Source organism: Polistes canadensis, unplaced genomic scaffold (assembly GCF_001313835.1).
Source record: "Polistes canadensis isolate GaletaPanama2010 unplaced genomic scaffold, ASM131383v1 scaffold_38, whole genome shotgun sequence".
NCBI lineage: Eukaryota > Metazoa > Arthropoda > Insecta > Hymenoptera > Vespidae > Polistes > Polistes canadensis.
In genome coordinates this window covers 210,762-231,425 of record NW_014569585.1, presented here as the reverse complement: position 1 = coordinate 231,425, position 20,664 = coordinate 210,762, and the positions used below count along the sequence as shown (strand labels likewise).

At 30.4% G+C, this 20,664-nt stretch overlaps 1 protein-coding gene across 2 annotated transcripts in view; it reads right to left on the bottom strand.

Annotated features, from left to right (window-relative positions):
* LOC106784624 (serine-rich adhesin for platelets) overlaps positions 1 to 20,664 on the bottom strand; it is a 90,532-nt gene that overhangs the window by 17,381 nt on the left and 52,487 nt on the right. Inside the window, exon 3 of one of the 2 annotated variants that reach the window (XM_014744374.1) lies at positions 2,655 to 3,607. The exons of the other annotated variant lie outside the window; for it this stretch is intronic. Coding sequence (XP_014599860.1) covers positions 2,655 to 2,793 — 139 coding nt within the window. The 5' untranslated portion in view covers positions 2,794 to 3,607. The remainder of the gene's footprint in view (positions 1 to 2,654; positions 3,608 to 20,664) is intronic. 2 annotated transcript variants of the gene reach the window in all.

The following is a 20,664-nucleotide window of genomic DNA, read 5'->3' as shown; positions in this document are numbered from 1 at the left end:
ACTTTCTATATTAACGATGAATATTTCTTAGCGTTGGATAAAGCTTTTTTCGTGCTTTTTTAAAAGATTGATTAACACTAAGATAACAAGAAATAAAGAAAACTAAATGAAAAAAACAAAAAAGATAATTATAAATATTTACTAATTACTATCTATATTGAAATGAGATTCGAATTAATTGAAGATATTTGATTTAGATATAATTTTTGATTATCCTTTTAGTTAGGAATTTATAATACATATATGTGCTATGGTATCGGTATTTTGCGCAGACGCAATTGAAAATGTAGTCCAGACGTGGTGGTCACTTTTCAGAGATTGCTAAATTTGTTATGCGCATGTGGTTCCGGAAAACGAAGTGCGACGAAAGTGTGAGAGAACCTTGCACTAGCCGGAAATCGAATGTTAACAAATTATCGACAACCATGTTCAAGAATTTTCAGACAAATTTCCATGACATTGACCATTTATTTTCTTCGACAACTCTATCCAATATTTCGAAAATCGATTTAACCGATGAATCGAATTCCGATAGTAAAAATGGAAAAAGAAATTTTGTTATTGCAAAAACGTGTATCCCATTGTCTTGTCGATTCATTTTTAATCGCAAATGGTTTGGTTTTTTTAAATAGAATTTCTGGAAAATTTTTATGCAGAAATGTTCCTACAACGATTGACTTATTATTGTTAGATTGGTGCATACAAAATTTCAGTGTTTTACGAACTTCAATAATTTAAATAACCCATATTAAAAATTTTCTGCAACCTCTCGAATTATTTTACATTCGTTTGCTATACTAACGGATTTTAAATCACAATCAAATTAAAAATGAAAATCGCGAAACCCACGTTGAGCTGTAACTGCATTAGTTAATTGTTTTTTTTAACTCCAAAATCGAGGTCTTAATTTCCAACAATTTCTGCTGAAACTTAACTAAATCCAACGAATTTTCTTCTTTTTTTTATGATTAATTTAAAAACCTTAAATCATATATTACATTCATTTAAAATAATGAATTACGTGACAATAAAAATATGATAAAATCAGGATCAAATGCAAAATATTCATAACCAAAATTATTAATTGCATAAACCATAACTGAAAATCAAATATTCGAACGTTTTATCATTCGGCATTCACCCCTATCGAAGTTTTGTATAATTTAAATTTAGTGTATGAAAATTGCTAATATTCGTATACCGTATATATACGGCGTCCGTAATGAAAGAATTAACAATATTTTGTTTATGTATGTGTGTGTATTGGGATTGATTTGAATAAAAAATTGTGTTAAATGTTCTATTATCTTTTTACATTTTATCCATGAACAGTTATTTTGATTGGCTTGGTAAAGAAAGGTATACATTAATTATGATTAGTTTTATTGTTAATGTAATATTCCATCCTTATCTGTTCAACCCATAAAAGAGAGAAAGAAATAGTTATTCTCGTAAACGAACGCGATGGACGCGCCACGACGCGAAGCGAGGCTGAAGAGAAGATCGATAACAACGTTGAAACGAGAACTTTCCAACCCGTCAAAGTCGTTTTCAGTCTTTTCAATTTTACATGCCTTGACGCAACTGTTATAATCTTTTTAAATTTTCCTCTTCTTTCTTGTTTTTTTCTTTTTTTTTTTTTTTTTAGTACTTCTTACAATCTAAAAATACCTTAATAAAATAAACCCCTCACTTGAAAAGATACAGGTGAGAACCTTATAACGTTTGCAGACAAAATTTAGCTAATTTTTACGAAAATATATTCATCAATTATTGCCACATTTGTGTTAAAACAATCTGTTAACTAAGTTTCAATTATTTTATCCATTATATGAGAAAATATTTAATTCATATAATATTATACAATTCTCTCTCGTATGCGAGATTATAATTAATACAATAATCTTATTAGCTTAATAGAAATCAAATTGTAGTAGCGGTTCATATGTTTGGTTTCTTTAGCATTTAACGAATCGTTGAATTATCGTGAAAAGTCAGATGTGTATTAATTATTAACATTGATGTTAAACATTTATTTGTAGTGTTAATTTTTTAACGATTATCTTAAAATTAATTAATGCATTGATCAATTTGAAAAATTAATAAAATCCTGGCCGAAGGATTCGTTAAATATTTTATAAATATTGTAGATAAGAGAAGAAAGAGAGAGTGGGAGAGAAGTACAGCGGTCGATAGGTCAGATGCAAAAGTGAAGTATGTGAAAACGTAACGTTGCTGGTATATTCAAGACTCTCCTAGGGTTTACATATACATATATGTACATGTACGAGTAGTATATGTAATATAAAATCAAAGGGACGTTTTCGAATAGCGAAAGAAGAACTATTCTTCAAACCAATAGAATTGGTTCCGACAACTTGCTATTAAATTTTCGCCAATTTAACCGATAACCTGACGAGTTGTATATCAGAAAAATCAAATAATTTCGGATAAAACATAGCCTAAAATAGAAGTCGACAAAAATATCACTTGAAGTCATAAAAATGACAAGATCTGTTGTCTTTGAAATTTCCATTGCAGCGTTGAACAAGTTTTTTTAGAATGAAATTGAAAATAAAGTAGCTAATGTGGATAAAAAATGAGAATAAAAATATGAAGTACAGTTGAATTAGATTTGAAGTAGGAAAACATACCCTTCAGCTCCATGTCCGTGACCTGGTCAGAACGATATGTGGCCGTTTCTCTGCGTTCTCCGACGAGAAAGTAAATATTGGTGTACTCATGGTGTTGGTCATCATTGTTGCCGGTGCCGTTCCTCGTCTCGAGGTCCATGGCCGAAGGACGAATGGAAGAAACGTCGTGGTAATCGACGTAGTCTTCGTCCTCGTCCTCGTCGTTGTCCTCAGGGTCAACGTCGGTCCAGCACCGGCTCTTTCCTCGTCGTCGTCCTGATCCTCCTCCGCCTTCTTTCTCCTTCTCTTCCCTCTCCTCCTCCTCCAGGTCTTAACAATCGTTAATTTTTCTGGTAGGCGAAACCTTCTCCGGCAACGATGACAATGATCAAAGGGTGCCAGGTAAAAACAAACGTTGAGTGTTGCTGCTGTTGCTGTTGCTGCTGCTGCTGTTGTTGTTCTTACTCCTGTTGATGATGTTGGAGATGGTAATAATAGTGCCGATAATGATAGTGATGGTGATGATGGTGATGGTGGCGGTGGTAGTGGTGGTGGTGGTGGTGGTGGTGGTGATGCTAACACCCTCGACGAGCTCATCGTCGCATCGCCGGCCCGGCGGCAGCACCACGGCCACCACCGATCACTCTCGTCAACCTCTTCTCTAAATTAAATTCTAACAATTCCAAAAAAGATTCCAACCAATTCGGTATTGAAAATGACCGATCCTGATCAACTTCTTCTTCTTCTTCTTCTTCTTTTGCTTCTGTTGCTGCTGCTGCTACTGCTACTGTTTCCGTTGAATTAATTAGAATCCTGATGACACTAAACGACGACGATGATGATGACGATGAAGATGACGACGACGACGACGACGATAACGACGACGACGACGATGACCAGCTAGGTGGCATCAGTGACAACGGCAGCCTCGCTTCTACTACCAACTCGCATCCATCTCCTTCATGTTCCATTCTCTGTAACAAACCATTGGTTAACCTAACAGGTGTTCACGAATTATCTATCGGTCGAAATATTTTCTTCTTTTCTTATTATTAGTTATTACAAACAATACACAGGGGTGTAACGAATTTATATTAATTTTTTATATTGACTAGTTTTAACTTAATTAAAAGATATTCCGATAACTTTGATTAAAGGTATTTACGAAATTACGAATCAATGTAAAACTTTGTTCCTTCTAACTTTCTAATATTTTCAAAATTTCTTTAACCAATTCTTCGTATTCGGGTCAATAGATAGATGATCATTAAAACAACGTAACGAATCGTGAATTTTGCAAAAAAAAAAGAAAAAGAATATCTTAAAAACATTCGCCAAATTTATTTGTATATACATATGTAAAATTAACTTACGTAAATATTATATTCACGTTTTGACGATGTAAAAACGAAATATGTTTTCAATATTCGAAATTGACGCGTAATTAGCTCGACTAAAACTTCACCGCAACTGCAAGCGTGCAGCCGCAAGCCGCAACGTTCTCGACTGTAGGAGTCGATGGGTGGATGGATGCAACGGAACCACCCTAACCTTTTCATTTCCTCTGATATACGAACGTTGTATATTATTATTATTATTATTATTATTACATAAATATTAAATAATATATGAAATATTATTTATCAACCATTACGATATCTGTCGATATTTTCTGAAGTTTGTTTGTATTAGTTTTGATTTTATCGAAGACACCATTACTGATATTAAAAGAAGGACTTTGAAGAGACACCATTTTCGTTATATCTTCGTCAATAAGTTCCTGACTCTGAAGGAAAAAAAATCTCTCCAGGGAGATCACGAAAAGAGAAAAAGAGAAAGAGACAGAGAGTGGATAGAAAGATAATCTGAAAAAAGTCTACTGTCTACAACATCCTTTCACACTCCATATCTCCAACAACTTCCATTAAAGATCTTGCCTTTCATAAATTTGAAAACGTTCCTGTCTTACACAAAAACTTTAAAGGCATCCTACGAAACTTGCCATTCAAGAAAATCGAAAAAAAAAAGAAAGATAAAATACGAATAATCTTGAGGCTTCGTATAAACGTCTAAACATTTTTCAAACGTACGAATCAAATCCTGAATTTTATATGGTGCACGTTTATTAAAAAACTTTGTCATAGTTGGTAGGAAGCAATATACCGACAACGTAGATTGGTTTTATGACATTTAAGTGATGTTTTCATACATCGGAATATGTTTTATCTTTTTGAAAGTATTTGCGAATTTATTTTTCTGTTACGAGATTTTTCTAATATTATATATATATATAATTGAATCATTTGATACGAGAAAAATAATGAACGTTACAAACGATTGTTTCTAAAACATCTCGCAATTTTGTTTCATCTCAATTTATTACAATTAATAGTAATTCCTGTCTAAACAGAAAATTTATTTGTTATTTCAATTTTTCTATAGAAACGTCTTCCTTTTATTTTTTTCTTCAGATAGATAGGATGTAAACCGATCGTATAACTCGGGATGATACTCTGGTATCAATCGAGAAGACGTTGTATTTAATTAGCCTTCGACCGGATGACCTTACCTCGCTCCGCGTATCATCTGATAATGAACAATCAAGTCGATGCAAGTAACTCGATTAATGCGATTCGCTGAGCCAACAGAAAACCAATCTCTCTCTCTCTCTCTCTCTCTCTTTCTGTCTCTCTTCACCCTCCGATATTTTTAACTCATCGATATAAGAACTTCCCTTTTTATGAATTAACGTCCTGTTTTTCTTTATCGAAATATCCTTCTTCCGAAAGAAATAATATTTTATGTGTGTATAATAATACAAATATAATTTTCTAATTTTACATATATATATTAGGTCTACCGGAAAGTTTTGTCCATTTTTGAATTGAAAGAAAATAACAAAATTTTCAGACATTTAATAATATTTATTGTAGAATATTTTTTCCATCGTTACTTATGACTTCTTGCCTGCGTGATAGCAACTTTTAAATGCCATTTTTTTTAAATAATTTTTTTTTAGAGGCGAAAAACTCAACTAGTGCTTGATTTACATCATCTTCAATTTTGAATTTTTTTTCCTGTAAAAAATTTGGCAACGGGAAAAACAAGTGATAATCGAAGGGTGGAAGGTCTGGGGAGCATGGTGGATGTGACAGAATTTCCCAGCCTAGGTCTGCGATTTTCTGACGAGTCGCCAAAAAAACATGTCGTCAGGCATTATCAAAATACGGTATGATGTGCTTTCTATTGAACATTGCTGGCCTCTTTTCTCTTATTTCTTTATTTAAATCATCTATTTGCTTACAGTATTTCTCCAAATGTAGCTTTTCATTAGGTTTCAGAAGCTTATAATGTATTGGTCCTTGAATGTCCAACCATATACACAACATTCTCTTCTTCAGGTTCAAGCTCGGATTAGAAGGGGAAAGGGTAGTCTTTCCGGTCTCGCAATATGCTCATATACTCACGATGTTGTCGTATGTAATCCATTTTTCATCAGCAGTTATCATCCGGTCAAAGAAAGATTCGTTTTTGTACCGAGCAAGCAGAGATGTGCATATCACGACTCGGTCATTCTAATTTTTTTCACTTAACTAGTGTGGCACCCATTTGCAATATTTATAGACCAATCCTAGCTTCCGAATATGGTCGGAAATGGTTTGTTGAGTTAAACTTAGCTTCTCTGCAATATCTGACGTTATCAAAAATGGATTTTGCTCTATCATAGCCTTGATAATGTCGTCATCGATCAATGACGGCCGTCCTGAACGTGGCTTATCATTAAGGTCAAAATCACCTGCTTCAAATTTTTTAAATCAATTTTTACACGTTCTATCTGAAACTGCATATAAACCAAAAACTTATACTAAATTTCGGCACGCTTCTGTAGCATTTTTTCCTTGTTGGAGCTCGTACAAAGTACAGTGGCGTAAATGAACTTTTTCGTAGTCATGTTTTAACGATCGTCTCTCTCTGCCCAATGACATAAGAAGGTTTTTTTTCAGTTTATTTAGGAGAATACATGTGTATAAATGCAATGACAACAAGAAATAGTCATATATGACTCAAATAAACATGTTTGTATCGACTGAAACTTGAGGAGAAAAAATCGGACAAAACTTTCCGGTAGACCTAATATATCATATAATAAAATCAAATTCGAAATATAAAATATTCGCGAAATAATTTATAACGATATATTTATATTATAATTAGAGAGTGATAAGATATTCATGAAATAATTCGTAATAAAAAATATATTTAATATGTTATAATATAAATGAATGAAATAAAGAACGAATTTTCCAATTATCAAAAATAATCTAAAATAAAATGTAATATAAAAAACATTACAGTAAATATATTAGAAACGATGATAATCGCGATTAATGTAAACCAATCAAAATAATACTTTATGAGATATCACTTCTATCGTTTTTTTCTGCTCCGGTGTTCATCGTAACTATATCTTACAATTATATACTAATTACTATATGCATATATATTTTTATTTGTTTTTGTTCATCGGTCGATTGTTGTGCAATAAAAATGTATAAAAAAATATGCAAATCATATGGAAAAAATTCTATCAGGAATATGTAAAACATCTGCAACATACAATATATTCAATTGCATAAAAATTTGCAGAATATTATTAAGATATTGATTCGAAAAGTCATATAAATAAAAATAAATAGATGAAATTTAATCGAGTTTCATAAAAGACAATAAAACAGTTTAACGTTGGATTTCGAAGAGAACGGTACGTTTAACTTATACTCTGTACTTTTAGATTAAAATATGCATTCTTTTCGATTAATTAACATTCATTTAAGATATATTGCAAACTCTAATGTACTCAATGAATATTTTCGATTTTTTAAACTACAATACATTTATTTTAATGTTCCTGGCCAATAATGACTTCAAGTTGAAGATTTTCATCTATTAAAATATCAGATCGAAATTGTTTAATATTAATGAGAAGATAAATAATACAGAATAAATATTTTAAAGAAAAGAATGACGATTGAGAAGAGAAGGGGAAGGAGAGGTTAAACTAGTCGAAAGTAAAATATTGGGTCATTGAATGTTTTATTTTGGCATTCCACACTTTTCAAACAGTGTTTATATATTTAAATGTTTTCACTTTTATTCTATTAAAAATTTCATCTCTATGTCGAACTTGTAAACACATTGACCTTCGTGTTTATTCGGAAAGTAATTCGATATTCGTCGAGTATATTGCGTAGTTGTTTTCAAATTCATTGTTAGTCTTCTATCTTGAAAGGTCGGAAGATGTAAAAACGATATTAGAAAAATATTTAATTTATTTCGCGTATATACGTGTATATTGTGTTTTCTTGCTATGCAATTGATATGCATATATGCGCGCGAGTGTGTGTATACTGTTGTATACTAATTGTAAGATTGATGTATATATACATGTATACGTGTATATGTGCAAGCATCGTATATAAAACGAAGTACATCTGACGCGATTAATTATTGAAATATTATTAATTAAAGCATCGTTAAAAAACGCGAGAAGTCACGATGATGTTAAAATAATGTTCGATAATTTGATAAGTGCAATGCCGATTTTATTTTCGCGAATATTTTTTAATAAGACAGTGAGTGTGGATATTTCTTATCAAACATTTTTTTACCAAAAACCTGTAATTAATTGGATAATGCAGTTATGCAACAACCTGATGCAAGAATGAAAAAATAACTGACCGGAAGACCAAGGACTATCAAAGGACAACGTCATCTGTATGATTATATGACTGTATGACAATAGACTTTTGCAAGGGTAAGAATTTGTTTGATTTATTATATAAGATTATTGATATATTTAAAATATGATTTGGAAACTTAAAACCTGTCGAAACGGTCGATATCTTTCCGATCGGACAGTAAGCTTCGTATTAATTAAACTTAAGAGACCAATTTTATTTAAAAACTATTGAATAAGTTAAAATATCGTATATTTCTGTGAATCGCAATTAGCTATTTTTACGAGTTCTAATCATTGTTTTTTCTTTCTTACTTTATTTATTTATTTTTTTGTTTTGAAATACTGAACAGTAAGTGATAATTAGTATAAGCGAATGATAAAGATGTAGATAAATCGTTCAAAGTATCTCGGATCTGTAAGAATATTTTTTATATTTTATTTTTATTTTTATTTTTAAATAATAAAAAATATTCACACTTTTTGCGCTCCATTTATGAGGATGAATAAATTCGAGGCCGCATCAATACATTTTCCATACACATTTATTGCAAACGAGTGTACAAGGTACTTTTTACGCTTCGATACACTTTCAACTCGGATATTCTATATCGTTGAATCGAACAATTTTGAAAAACACAAAATTCGTATTTTATTATTCATTGATTTTTTTCTGTTGTCTATCGAACGCAGTACAGAAATTCATTTTAACCGGAATCCCAACTCTATCATGTTACCATAGCTAAATCCTTTTTTAATCTGTGTCAATAACGGAATAGGAAACAATTCAATGATAAAATTTAATTTATTTGTGTAAATCAATGTATTTGGTTACCTCGATGAATTTCGACAGACAGGAAACATGTCAAATATTAATTCATCATTTCGAAGGACGAGAAGGAGGAAACTAGCTAGGGAAGAAAATTAGAAATAGACAAGGATCGATAATATCCGATGAATTTGTTTCTGATGCCTTAAATGTTTGAACTATTTCGATTAAATAAGTTCGTGTTTGCTAAATTATTCCATAGATCGTAGAAAAAAACTTGTGCCAGTTTATTCGAAGATTAAAAAACTTTAACTGATCGTTATGTTGTTGATGTTTTTATTATAATATTAAACCTGTTTTTGTTTGAATTCTTGAATTCAATCTTATAATATAGTCTAATAAGTGCTGTTTTCTTCCGTTTTTTTTCTTAACTAATCATTTTCTTGTTGATGTTGTTTCCGTTATCATCTATCATAATATATTGCTTCTTTTTTGCTTTTTTAATAGTTAATTTTTTAATAATTGATTGCGTATTGATCGTTCTTTTAAAATGAAAATGATGTCATAAAAATGATACATGGAATTTAAAAAGCTTCAGCGAGTTTAATATTCCCGAGAGAGAAAAATAAGATTCGTAATTATTTGAATCATATTTTCCGAACAAATTATAAATTCTATTTTATAATACGTTTTTTAAATCACGGAATTGGAATGCTGCATAATCAATCAAAATATTTTATAATACAATCAATAGACTAATTATTTCATATACTAGTTTTCATTGTCTCATACTAATAAATAATATTTACCGATCACATTGAAAATTTCAATTGATTCTATAGAAATCATATTTAATAAAAACATCGCATAATTACTTCAAATATATTGTTTAATACAACCAACAGACTATAATTACTATAACTTGTTCTTAACTCATCAATTATCGTGATTATTATATCACCACTATCCCACCCCTCCCGAAGAAAAAAGAATAATACGTAAGAATAAGATTGTTTATTGGGTTTTTTCGCATTCTATTTCGTGCGCGTATGGTTTCATAGTGTTTTACTTCCTATTCCCAGCTTCTGGACGATGCCCATCTCCGTTTCCTCGATGCGATGACTTCCATCGGGATGAGTCAGGGAAAAAGGAAACGTGCTAACGAGGCCCGGTCAGCATTAATTGTGACATCCTCTTGACGGTGCCATAGCACTTCCGTCGCACGATCGCTTCAAGTCTGAAACGAAGGAAGCTGCCAAGACGACCTCAACGCCCACGCATTCAAACATTAAAGGGCTTTTCTTTCCGAGAAAGGGCACCACTCATTCATTTCTTTTCTTTTCAGTTTTCTCCTATCTCTTTTTATATTTTCATTTATTCATCTTTTCTCCCATAAACCGATTCAAACAATAATAAATATAACGTTTTTTTAACACTGAATTTTTTTTCGATAATTGAAAAATCTTTTTTATCATAATTGTCGAAATTTGTAAAAAATTATTTCTTCGTGTTTTTATTATAATATTAAACGTTGACACACAGGGTTGTATAATTTTGATCTAAATTTCTTACAAGATTAAATTGATCAAGACATTCATCTTATATAAATGTTATGTATATAAGTATATATATATTTTTTTTTTGTTTTTGCTATACATACATCGTAAAATATATTATAATATATGAATTATTTTAATTGCAACATTTGATTCAACCTGATAGAAATAGATATATATATATATATAAACCTCAGTAAATTTAATATTAAATAAAATATAATTTATATATTGGCAAATGATAGGAACGTGGTTTTTCTGAAAAAAAAGAAATACCACCGTTTAAATAAAATATAAATAGAATTTAATCTAATTTGGAAACATGACTGGGATATATTCGTAGTGTAATAGGAAAGCGTAGATGTAGGATCGTGACGAAGCGTTTATAATGTTAACGGGAAGGGTGAGAAGGACTCAATCTTCTTGTCACGTCGAAATCCTTGCACCGAGAAAGCGACGTAACGTACCGACAGAAGTGAACGTGTTAAACGTTAAAGAGAGAGAGAGAGAGAGAGAGAGAGAGAGAGACAGAGACAGAGACAGAGACAGAGAGAGAGAGAGAGAGAGAGAGAGAGGTGTTGACGATAAAGGGAAGGGGGAGGGGGAGGGGGTCTGTCGATCGGTCAGAGACGCGTGCATTCACGCCTAATACGTTTTTACATATCGAGTGACTCGACGAGCGTGTTCGCAACTTCCGTGGGAATTGCGTTATGTCGATACCCGGTTTGAAACGTATTACGGTACGCGACACAACCTCGACGTTTACATTCTCGCAAATACTCACCTTGCTCTATTAAATTCCTAACGCGTCGTCGTCAACGTCCTCCTCCTATTCGACTGTCGTTGTCGTCGTAGTAATCGTGGTCGTGGTCGTGGTCGTAGTTGTCGTTCTCGTCAAATGCCATAGTGATTATATGCAGGTTGTTAACGTTATGTATTTTGGCCTTTTCCTAAATGAACTCTTGTTGCTTCGAACATTAATAAGTAATTGAAAGACCGATTGAAATAACTAAACTGTCTACTGGAGTCCTTTGTTTTGAATTTATTTGTTTATTAGGATATACGGAATCGTTCGAGTTTTGTGATCAGGTTTTATGTTATTCGTAAATATTTTATAATATTTGAGTTTTCGATTTTAGAAATATTGTTTTAGAGAGAATGTTATTTATTAGTTTGATATTCAATTTTGTTGTTATGTATAATTTAGGAATTGCTATCTGGTTTATGCGTATGTCTCGTATCATTGGGTTTTGGATTTTGAGATCCAAACGTAATCTGAGAAATGATTATTCTGTCTAAGTCTTCTATTCTCTCTTTTTATTATCGTACTATTCGAAATGAAAATTTAACAGATGTTGAAATATTGTCGACATTATTTCTATAGCCGATTTTTCTATCATTTGATTAACAAAAAATAACTAGTATTTTGTATTGAAATATTTGATTGTTTATAATTCAATGATTTATAATATTTTGACTGTTCAAAATTAATCTAAAAAGTATTCAAAATCAGAAATATAATGGAGAAATAAATAGAAGAATATACAAACTTACAAGGAATCTCATTTCTAGCGTATAATTTTAGTTTTTGATTATTCGATTGGGTTAATAAATTTTCTTTGCCAGTTTCTTATTCCTTTGAGAACTGTTAGAGAGTAAGATAATTAAACGAGAATCGTGTGGGAGACCGAGAGCTCTCCTTTCTAATGTCAAAGGAAACGGAAGTTGAAATTGCAACGCTTTAAAAAGACTTTTTCGTTTCTCCTTTGCATTTTCTTCTTGCTTCTTTTAACTTTTTCCTTACGTTTACGTTTTAAACGAGAAGAATAAGTTAAAGATATAACGATATATCGGAATATATGTAAATATATATAAAATAGGTCATTCTATTATAGTCCACTACAGGTCGGACTCAGAACTTTTCAACCCCCTCCTATACATATTACTTCCATTTGTTCCGTGTTAGTATGAACAAATCTTGACGAAACCTTTCAAAAATCATGACAAAAATTTGCATCCCTTTGCATGATAGGCTCTGAACTTTTGAACCCTTCGCATGCTAGACTCAGAACTTTTCAGGCTTCTTATACGTAATAAAACTACACTTTTTTTATATTATATAAAATACTTTTTATGTATTTCTTATATTGTCCGATTTATGGGACAATATATATATATATATATATTGTTTCCCCTTAACGATCGTCTTTCTCGCTCTATTAATTCATGATTAGATACGATGATAACGAGATGCATCTTGGCTTTGATTCTCGCTAAGAAACGATCATCCCTTTTAAGATCAGGTCCTTTACCTTGCACGATAATATCTCCATTATATTATATTTATACATTAATCAACTACTAACTACTTCTTTGTATAGAAACAATATCATACCACCATTAATTACGACCGATATTATTTTATTTATTCACTGAAAAATCTTTCTCACAAATTTTTCACTAATACTGTATATAAAGCTCATCGTATTTTAAATATATTTGTTTTAAATGGTTAGTTGATTTATTGTTTTCCATTTCATTCGTTTATAACTTTATAATATATATAGTACGTTTGCAATCGAACATCATTTTTTTTCTTCTTGTTTTTCTAATTGTAGAATATGTTCTTGTAGTTTAATCAATAAATCTTGGAATACCCTGTATATACGCATAAATCTATAATTAAGACAAAAGACTAATTTTGTGAAAATTAAATATATTTTATGATTTATATTTTAAATAGAATTGAATTGTGTAAATGAAGAATCACAAAATTAATTTCGTCTGTCTTTTTTTTTTTATTTTGTAGTGTCAAATTTATTAACACACACACACACACACATATTTTTATACTTTATATAAGAGAAATATTGTATTAAGGTAGAATAGAAAACTTTTCTCCTTAATACCAACTTGAACTATGAAAGAGAAAGCACAGAGCACTTAGAAAAATCGATAGTCGTGGTCTATAAGCGTCTCCATGGAAAAGAACAGTAGTTGGCACTATGTTTCAACTTATCCTGTTTGGTAAATCTGAAAATAGTGGTCGGTTGGTATAACGTGTCTAGCGATATATGCAAATATTTTGATAAACAGCTATAATTACGTTATCGTATGGGTACTGTTTAAATCTACAACGCGTATTATAATGATTTAAAAAACACGATTGCCACGAGAAAACTTTGACGACCTACAAATTTGCCTTTTATTTTTTCCTTTTTCTGTTTTCTTCCTTGCATTTCATTCCATCAAAAAATTTACATTTTCATTTATCATACTTGTCTGTTAATTTTTTTACCTTTTCTTTCCTTTCCTTTCCATTCTTTTCTTTTCTTTTCTTTTTTCTCATTTGGTAAACAATTTTCAAAAGAAATACACCATCAATAATCGCGTAAGATTAACTTTAACGTTTAGCGATTGAAAATCAATCGTATCGGAAAGTTTTTTCCTCAACGCGAAGTTCATACAAGTTAGAAAAAAAATCGAATGAATTACCAACGTCGAAAATAAATTGGGTCGTTGTTCTCCGATGGTCGAACGAGTCCTCCCTTTTTTTTTTCTTTTCTTTCTTTCTTTCTTTCTTTCATTTTTGATCGTAGTAACTTTAGGAGAATTCGAACGACATCGTTCGTTCCTGTAACTGTCAAGATGTAGCGAAATGATGTGAACCGTTCAACGACGACAGCAAATAAATCTTGAATATTATCGCTCGTATGTCACTCTTCTGAATTTAATGTGAATTTTATGATAATGTTACCTATGATCAGATTTAAGATATATAAACTTACATGCATACGTAATCCTACAGTACTTGTAGGTTTAGTATATACGTATATATATGAAAATGTATTATATTTTGCGGATAAAATTTGTCGTGTTCAGATTATACAATTTTCTTTTCCGATCTGAAATTCATAAACTGTCATTCGAAAACTTTGCAAAATATATATTTAATTAAAACGAGTTTCATTTCTAAATTTTTCATATATTTATGCGATGCTATTAATATCATTCCTGTATTGAAACGTTCCTTTTAGTTATTAAACAGGAATATTTATATATCATCCTCCATCCTTCGACAACACTTTTCAATTTTGCAAAGCCAAAGATGACTTCAAAGGACAAATTCTAATTAAATTAAAATCAAGCTTTATTCTCCTATCCCTTTTTACCCTCATACAATTTAAATCTCGTCTCATTGTTCTCTTCGCCCTTTTCATTTTACAAGATTCATCATCATTATTCATTTTATTTTCGATTCAACAGAATTATATTACTACCTTCGCATTTGCAATAGTATTCGAGATTTTTATGTCCATGTTTTTTTTCTTCTTTTTATCTTTTTCTTTTTTTTCTTTTATACTCATCTACGATCCTGTATAGAATCAAATGAGCTTTATAATAAATTTGCTGTGACTGCAGGCGCCCTTTGGAGTTATGTTTTCAAAAATTTTTTACAACTAATTTTAAACTATCATTCATAATGTCATCACAAAAAAGAAGAGAAAAAAAAGAAAGGAAAAGAGAGTTGAAAGGGTGAAAACAAAAGTGACAAAGCAAATAATCCGATAAAAATAAATGTCAATGATTGCGATAGCATAAATTTGTTGAACATGGCAGACACAAAACAGAAAAAGGTTGTCTTTTTATCGAATCAAATCGAAAGTCAATAAATTCAATTTAGGTCGAATCAGACGAATTCGGAAGAAGAAAATTGAAGTTTACGAAGCGTAGAAAATCATCGAAATGTGAAGATACCCTTTTCCTTTATTGGCAGTTTTCTCTACTCATTGTGTTTTCTTATTAAAACGTCTCAATTCTGTTTTATTATTGAATTTAAACGTTAATGGAAGTTCTCTTATAACTGAAACGTTTACCGTTTCCTCTTGTTGTTGTATAAACGGCTAACAAGAACTTGAGAATAATTATTCGTTATTATGCAAATATAATATGCATTTACGTTTGAAATGTAATTAAAGTTGCATCGATTGAAGTGAGTTAATTCCTTCTGTATTTAGAAATTACCGTTATCTAGAAAGGAAAAACCTTCTTAAAAAGGGAAATACGTATTTTTGAAGAAAGATTCAAAGCTTTCATTTAACTATAAATTCGTAGTAACTCGTCAAATTAAGTTTTAATTAACTTCATAATACAACGAATTTACATTAATTTTTTAAACTTGATTATTTTTTATACAAAACGAGATAAAAAAAAGTTGCTCTTCCTAGTATAATACGAAACAAATTATAATTAGTTATTACACTTTTATACAATTTTTTGAATTCGTTCATATAATATGTTCCAATTGATATCCAAATTCTTGAGTAAACTGTCCCTATCAACTGTGGTTATAACTAATCCAAATCTTATAGGGAAAGCCAATTTTATTTCACCCTATATATATTTTAGAAATATTCAAGCAAAATGCTGAACTTTTTATGTTTTTACGTTTTCATCATAAACCTCGAGTACACAAAAATTCCATCAACTTTCTATCTACCCCTTTTCTTCATTTTATTATGTACTTTTTTACACGAAATGAATATACAAGATGACTAAACTGTGGGAGTATATTTTATAATTAAAAAGAAAGGAAAAAAAATGGTATATATGAAGTTTTATTAGAAACACTTTATTACGATCTGATAACGAAATAAAATTGAAACGGATAACTGCAGATTTAACGGATCAATGAACAGATCATTGAGCATACCTATTTTGTTTTATTTCCAATTGAAAAATATGCACCCACAGTTTAGTCGATAAATTTCAAGACATCCTATATAAAATAGAGAAAAATGTTTAACGATTTAAATAAAAAATATGCAATATTTTCTGAGAAGAAAGGGGACGGCTATATTTTACAACGGCGACCTTTTAAACCGATCGTAATTTAGCGTCAAAAGGTTCTACGAAATAAAACCGCAAAAAGTGAAAGTAAGTATCATGTTTTTAATATAACACTTGACTCGGTAATCATTTAAAACCATCAGTTTAGTTTTGTTATTACAAACTCTCAATTGCTTACGATACGTATTGAAAATATTTATTATAAAGTGCATTCTTGTTAATAATTATTTTATCGTGAAATTTAATTGAAAATTGTATCATAATAATAATAATAATAATAATAATAATAATAATAATAATAATAATAATAATAATACGGAAAATCATTAATCGATACTAAAACTCAATCAAAATCTAAATGCAAAACAATTGATTAAAATTCGCCCTATTGATATCTTTCGAAATCAAATAGTAGTGCATACGCAATGATGTTTTTTGACAACAGCAACACACACATATACACGCGCGTGCGGTCACGTGCGCGCGCGTAATTGACATGCGGATAAATGTTGAGAGAAGAATTTAATATCACGTAATCGAACGATAAACTATACGTTCGAATTTATTCGTGAGAATAGAGCTTTTGGTTCGAGAATTTGAGCGATTCATGTTTTTCATAAAATCGAGTAAAAAGAAAAAACTGGGAAAAAAAGAAAAATAGAAATAAAAATACGAAATACGCACTCGATCGGGCTCTGGAAAAACATTAACATTCAAAACATCGTATATGACGTTCGCCGAGTTTTCAACATATTGTAATTGCATTTCAATATCTATTCCGTCCGATTCTGCTACTCAATATTTTTCGTTTTTATTTTAAATGTATCATTTATTTGCTACGCATATCTAATGAACGTAGGTTTCATTGAATTTCAGATTGTGTTTTGTGTTTCTTTTTAAATATAAAAATAATATAAATATTTAAAATATACTTATCTATATATATAAGAGGATGCAACAAAGGTTCATATTTCTAATGTTTAAGTATGACGAATTAAAACAGAATTATGTGTCATATCTATCTCTTAACACGCATGTTTGTGCTGTCAATTTCGTATATTGGCGTTTTCGATCATTCGACGATGCAATTTTAAATTTACACGTACAAACACGCGTTTTCTTATTACATTGTCAATTGAAATGAACAAGAATTTTAACAAAATAGTCTTCTTTCATTTAATTCCTTTTAATTGATCATCACTAATTCAAATGAGCATCATTAATAATTATCTAGAGAACTATAATTAATTAAGTGTCTCGCGTGGAATAAAAAGAAAATTTCGTTACTGACTTTCTTATTTTTCTTTTCTTTTTAATAACATTATTTATCGATTTATTTCAAATAGAAATTATTTGACTAAATCATTCAAATTTATTTTGAAATTAATGACCATTTTTTATTATCGTTTAACGCAAGTTTCTTCATTGGAATTTCTACAGTTTTATAACTTTGGCTTTGACGGCAACCACACTGACCGAGATTTCTCTTCCGATTAAGATAAATAACTTTCCCGAGATGTAGGATCTTATTGCAGTTTGAAATCAACGTCCCTAAGTTTCTACCTTTAGGTTCTGATATGAACGCAACAAGCATCTTTAACACAGATTAGGATTTTGATAGTATTCTTGTAATCTCAAATGCATCGATGAGTTAAGGAAATTTATTAATCTCATTCCCTTTTAAAAATTTTTATCTTTTGTAGAAAAATTTTTTTCTTTTTTTCGTGTTTAATTTTCTATGCAATTTGGCGCACGGATTTAATATTATTTTTAGAAAAGAATAAATGGACGATTAAGCAAAGCAGAATTTTAATCAGAAATCGTCGATAACGGGGAAAGGATTATAAAATGATTCGTTAACGGTGAATTAATTTTAAAAAGAATTAAAAACATATATTACAAGTAAGTGTAATATTATATTTAAATAATAACAGAAAATAATTCTATAAAAAAATCAAAAATATAGAAAATTTCTATTTAATATATATATTTATTTATTTATTAAATATTTTCTCATTTATTTAATTTAAATCAATTTATTGCTTAAATCTCTTTGTTACTTAAAAATATGATATAAAATTAAAAAATATCAAAAGAATATAAATATTAAATAAAATAGAAATAATGTGATTTACAATTAAATCATTTATAAGTATATTTCATTATTTATCATTAAACGAAAAGAAAAGAAAAAAAGAAAAAAAGAAAAAAGAAAAAAATGAATGATGAAAGATCGTTTGATAGGATACCAAGAAACGATATACATTTTACAATGACAGAGGTGATAGTGCATAGTGCGACGATACGCAACGCTCTCGGAATAACAAGATTATACTACCCAGTACCTCGAACGCTTCCGAGAGTCAATTTCTCTCTCGTATTTGCACTGGGAATTTCTTCCCTTTCCACTAACATCCTTTGCTTTGTATTTTCCTTCCTAGCTTTTACAAGCTACATCATATTATTGCACATGTATATTATATTTACTTACTATATAGTAGATAAGTCACATACTCATACCGCGGCCTGGCAACATTTTAAAATGTCAAACGCAACCTAACGCGCCCAATCATGAATTTACTTTTTTTTTGTCTCTCTTTTACAACCCAAAATTCACTGCCAGTCACTTGTCATCCACCCCGCAAGCCCAAACTTTCGCACGACCGAAAGTTTTAAATACGCCAATCGTATTTCCGACTCAATGACCATTTTTTTTATTTTCTCTTTTTGTCATCAGCTTCAGTCATCGTTTAAAATTTGTACGGGCTTGTAAACAATCGGTGAACAATCGAACTCAAACAAAAATCGTATTAATGTTTAAATACACCCATTGTTTTACTTCAATCTGATGACTGACTATGTTTCCTTTGGTAATATATTTTCAATCGGTGCCAATATGACGGCTCGCTAAGGAAAAAAAAAGAGAAAAAAATATGATCGAGTATCCCCGTACTAAATCTAACACAACAAGCATTCTACTCTGTCGCGTATTTCATTTTAATTACATTATTTTGTTCCCACTTTAGAGAAACTTTTTTTCCCCTCTTTTTCATCATCTCTTTTTCTCGAAAGCGTTGGAAAATCCTTGGAATTTATTATCCTTCCGTGAAACGATTACTTTTCTTTTCTTTTTGTTGGTTTCTTTTTCCTCGAGAGAAAAAAAATCGTAAATATAAAGAAATATAAAAATTCGATCTCCCCTCCCTTCTTCTTCCCTCCCCCGCCACCACACTTCAATTATTTTATATAACAATTTTTTGTTTCCTACTTCGTTGGAATTAACATAAGAAGAAGAAAAAACAAAATTAACAAGAACAATATATAAAAAAAAAAAAAAAAGAAAAAACAACAGAAACAACGAGAAAAGAAAGATAATTACATAAAAAGTGGCTAAGCAATAATTGAGCTTCGAGAGCGAGGTCAGAGTTGCGTATCGATTGCTCGTTATCATTCATATTTTTAGACCACCCACGATGAAATCTTTTACAAGTCATCCTGCTCAAAACAGTGAGAGAGATATAGAAAAAGAGAGAGAGAGAGAGAAAGAGAGAGTAAAGTAAAACAGGAAAGAATTTAAGATCGTAAAAATGAAGAAGCTAACAGCCTCGGGTCACGCTGTCGTTGATTAAACGTACAAGTTAGATGAGTGAGAGAGTTGTAAAGAGAAGGTGGAAAAAAAGTAGTAGGAGGGGTACGAGAGACAGGAGAAGAAAAAAGGAAGTGGAAAGAGAAAAACTGCGAAACGGTAGTTTTCCATCTATAAAATTGTTACAGCACTTTGGAAAATGAAGTATCCTTTGAAGCTTTATCTTCTACTTCGTTCCTCATTCCCTTTTTTGTCAAATTTTGTTGAACGTAATGTTACCTAAACCGCACTAGTAACAACGGGTATATTGTTAAATCGTCGTGACTAAACCAAGTTAGATTAAACAAAAGACAAATTGTCATGCTTAATCTTATGAATTTATCTGTTAGGACAAGTATTTCACTAATCATTTTATCTAAAAAAAACAAAAATGTTAAGTTATCTTCTGCAATTTTGGCCCACAAATTACATGCGTGTAGAATTTGTTTATATGTCAATTGCACATACGAAATAAAAATTTACTGACATAATTC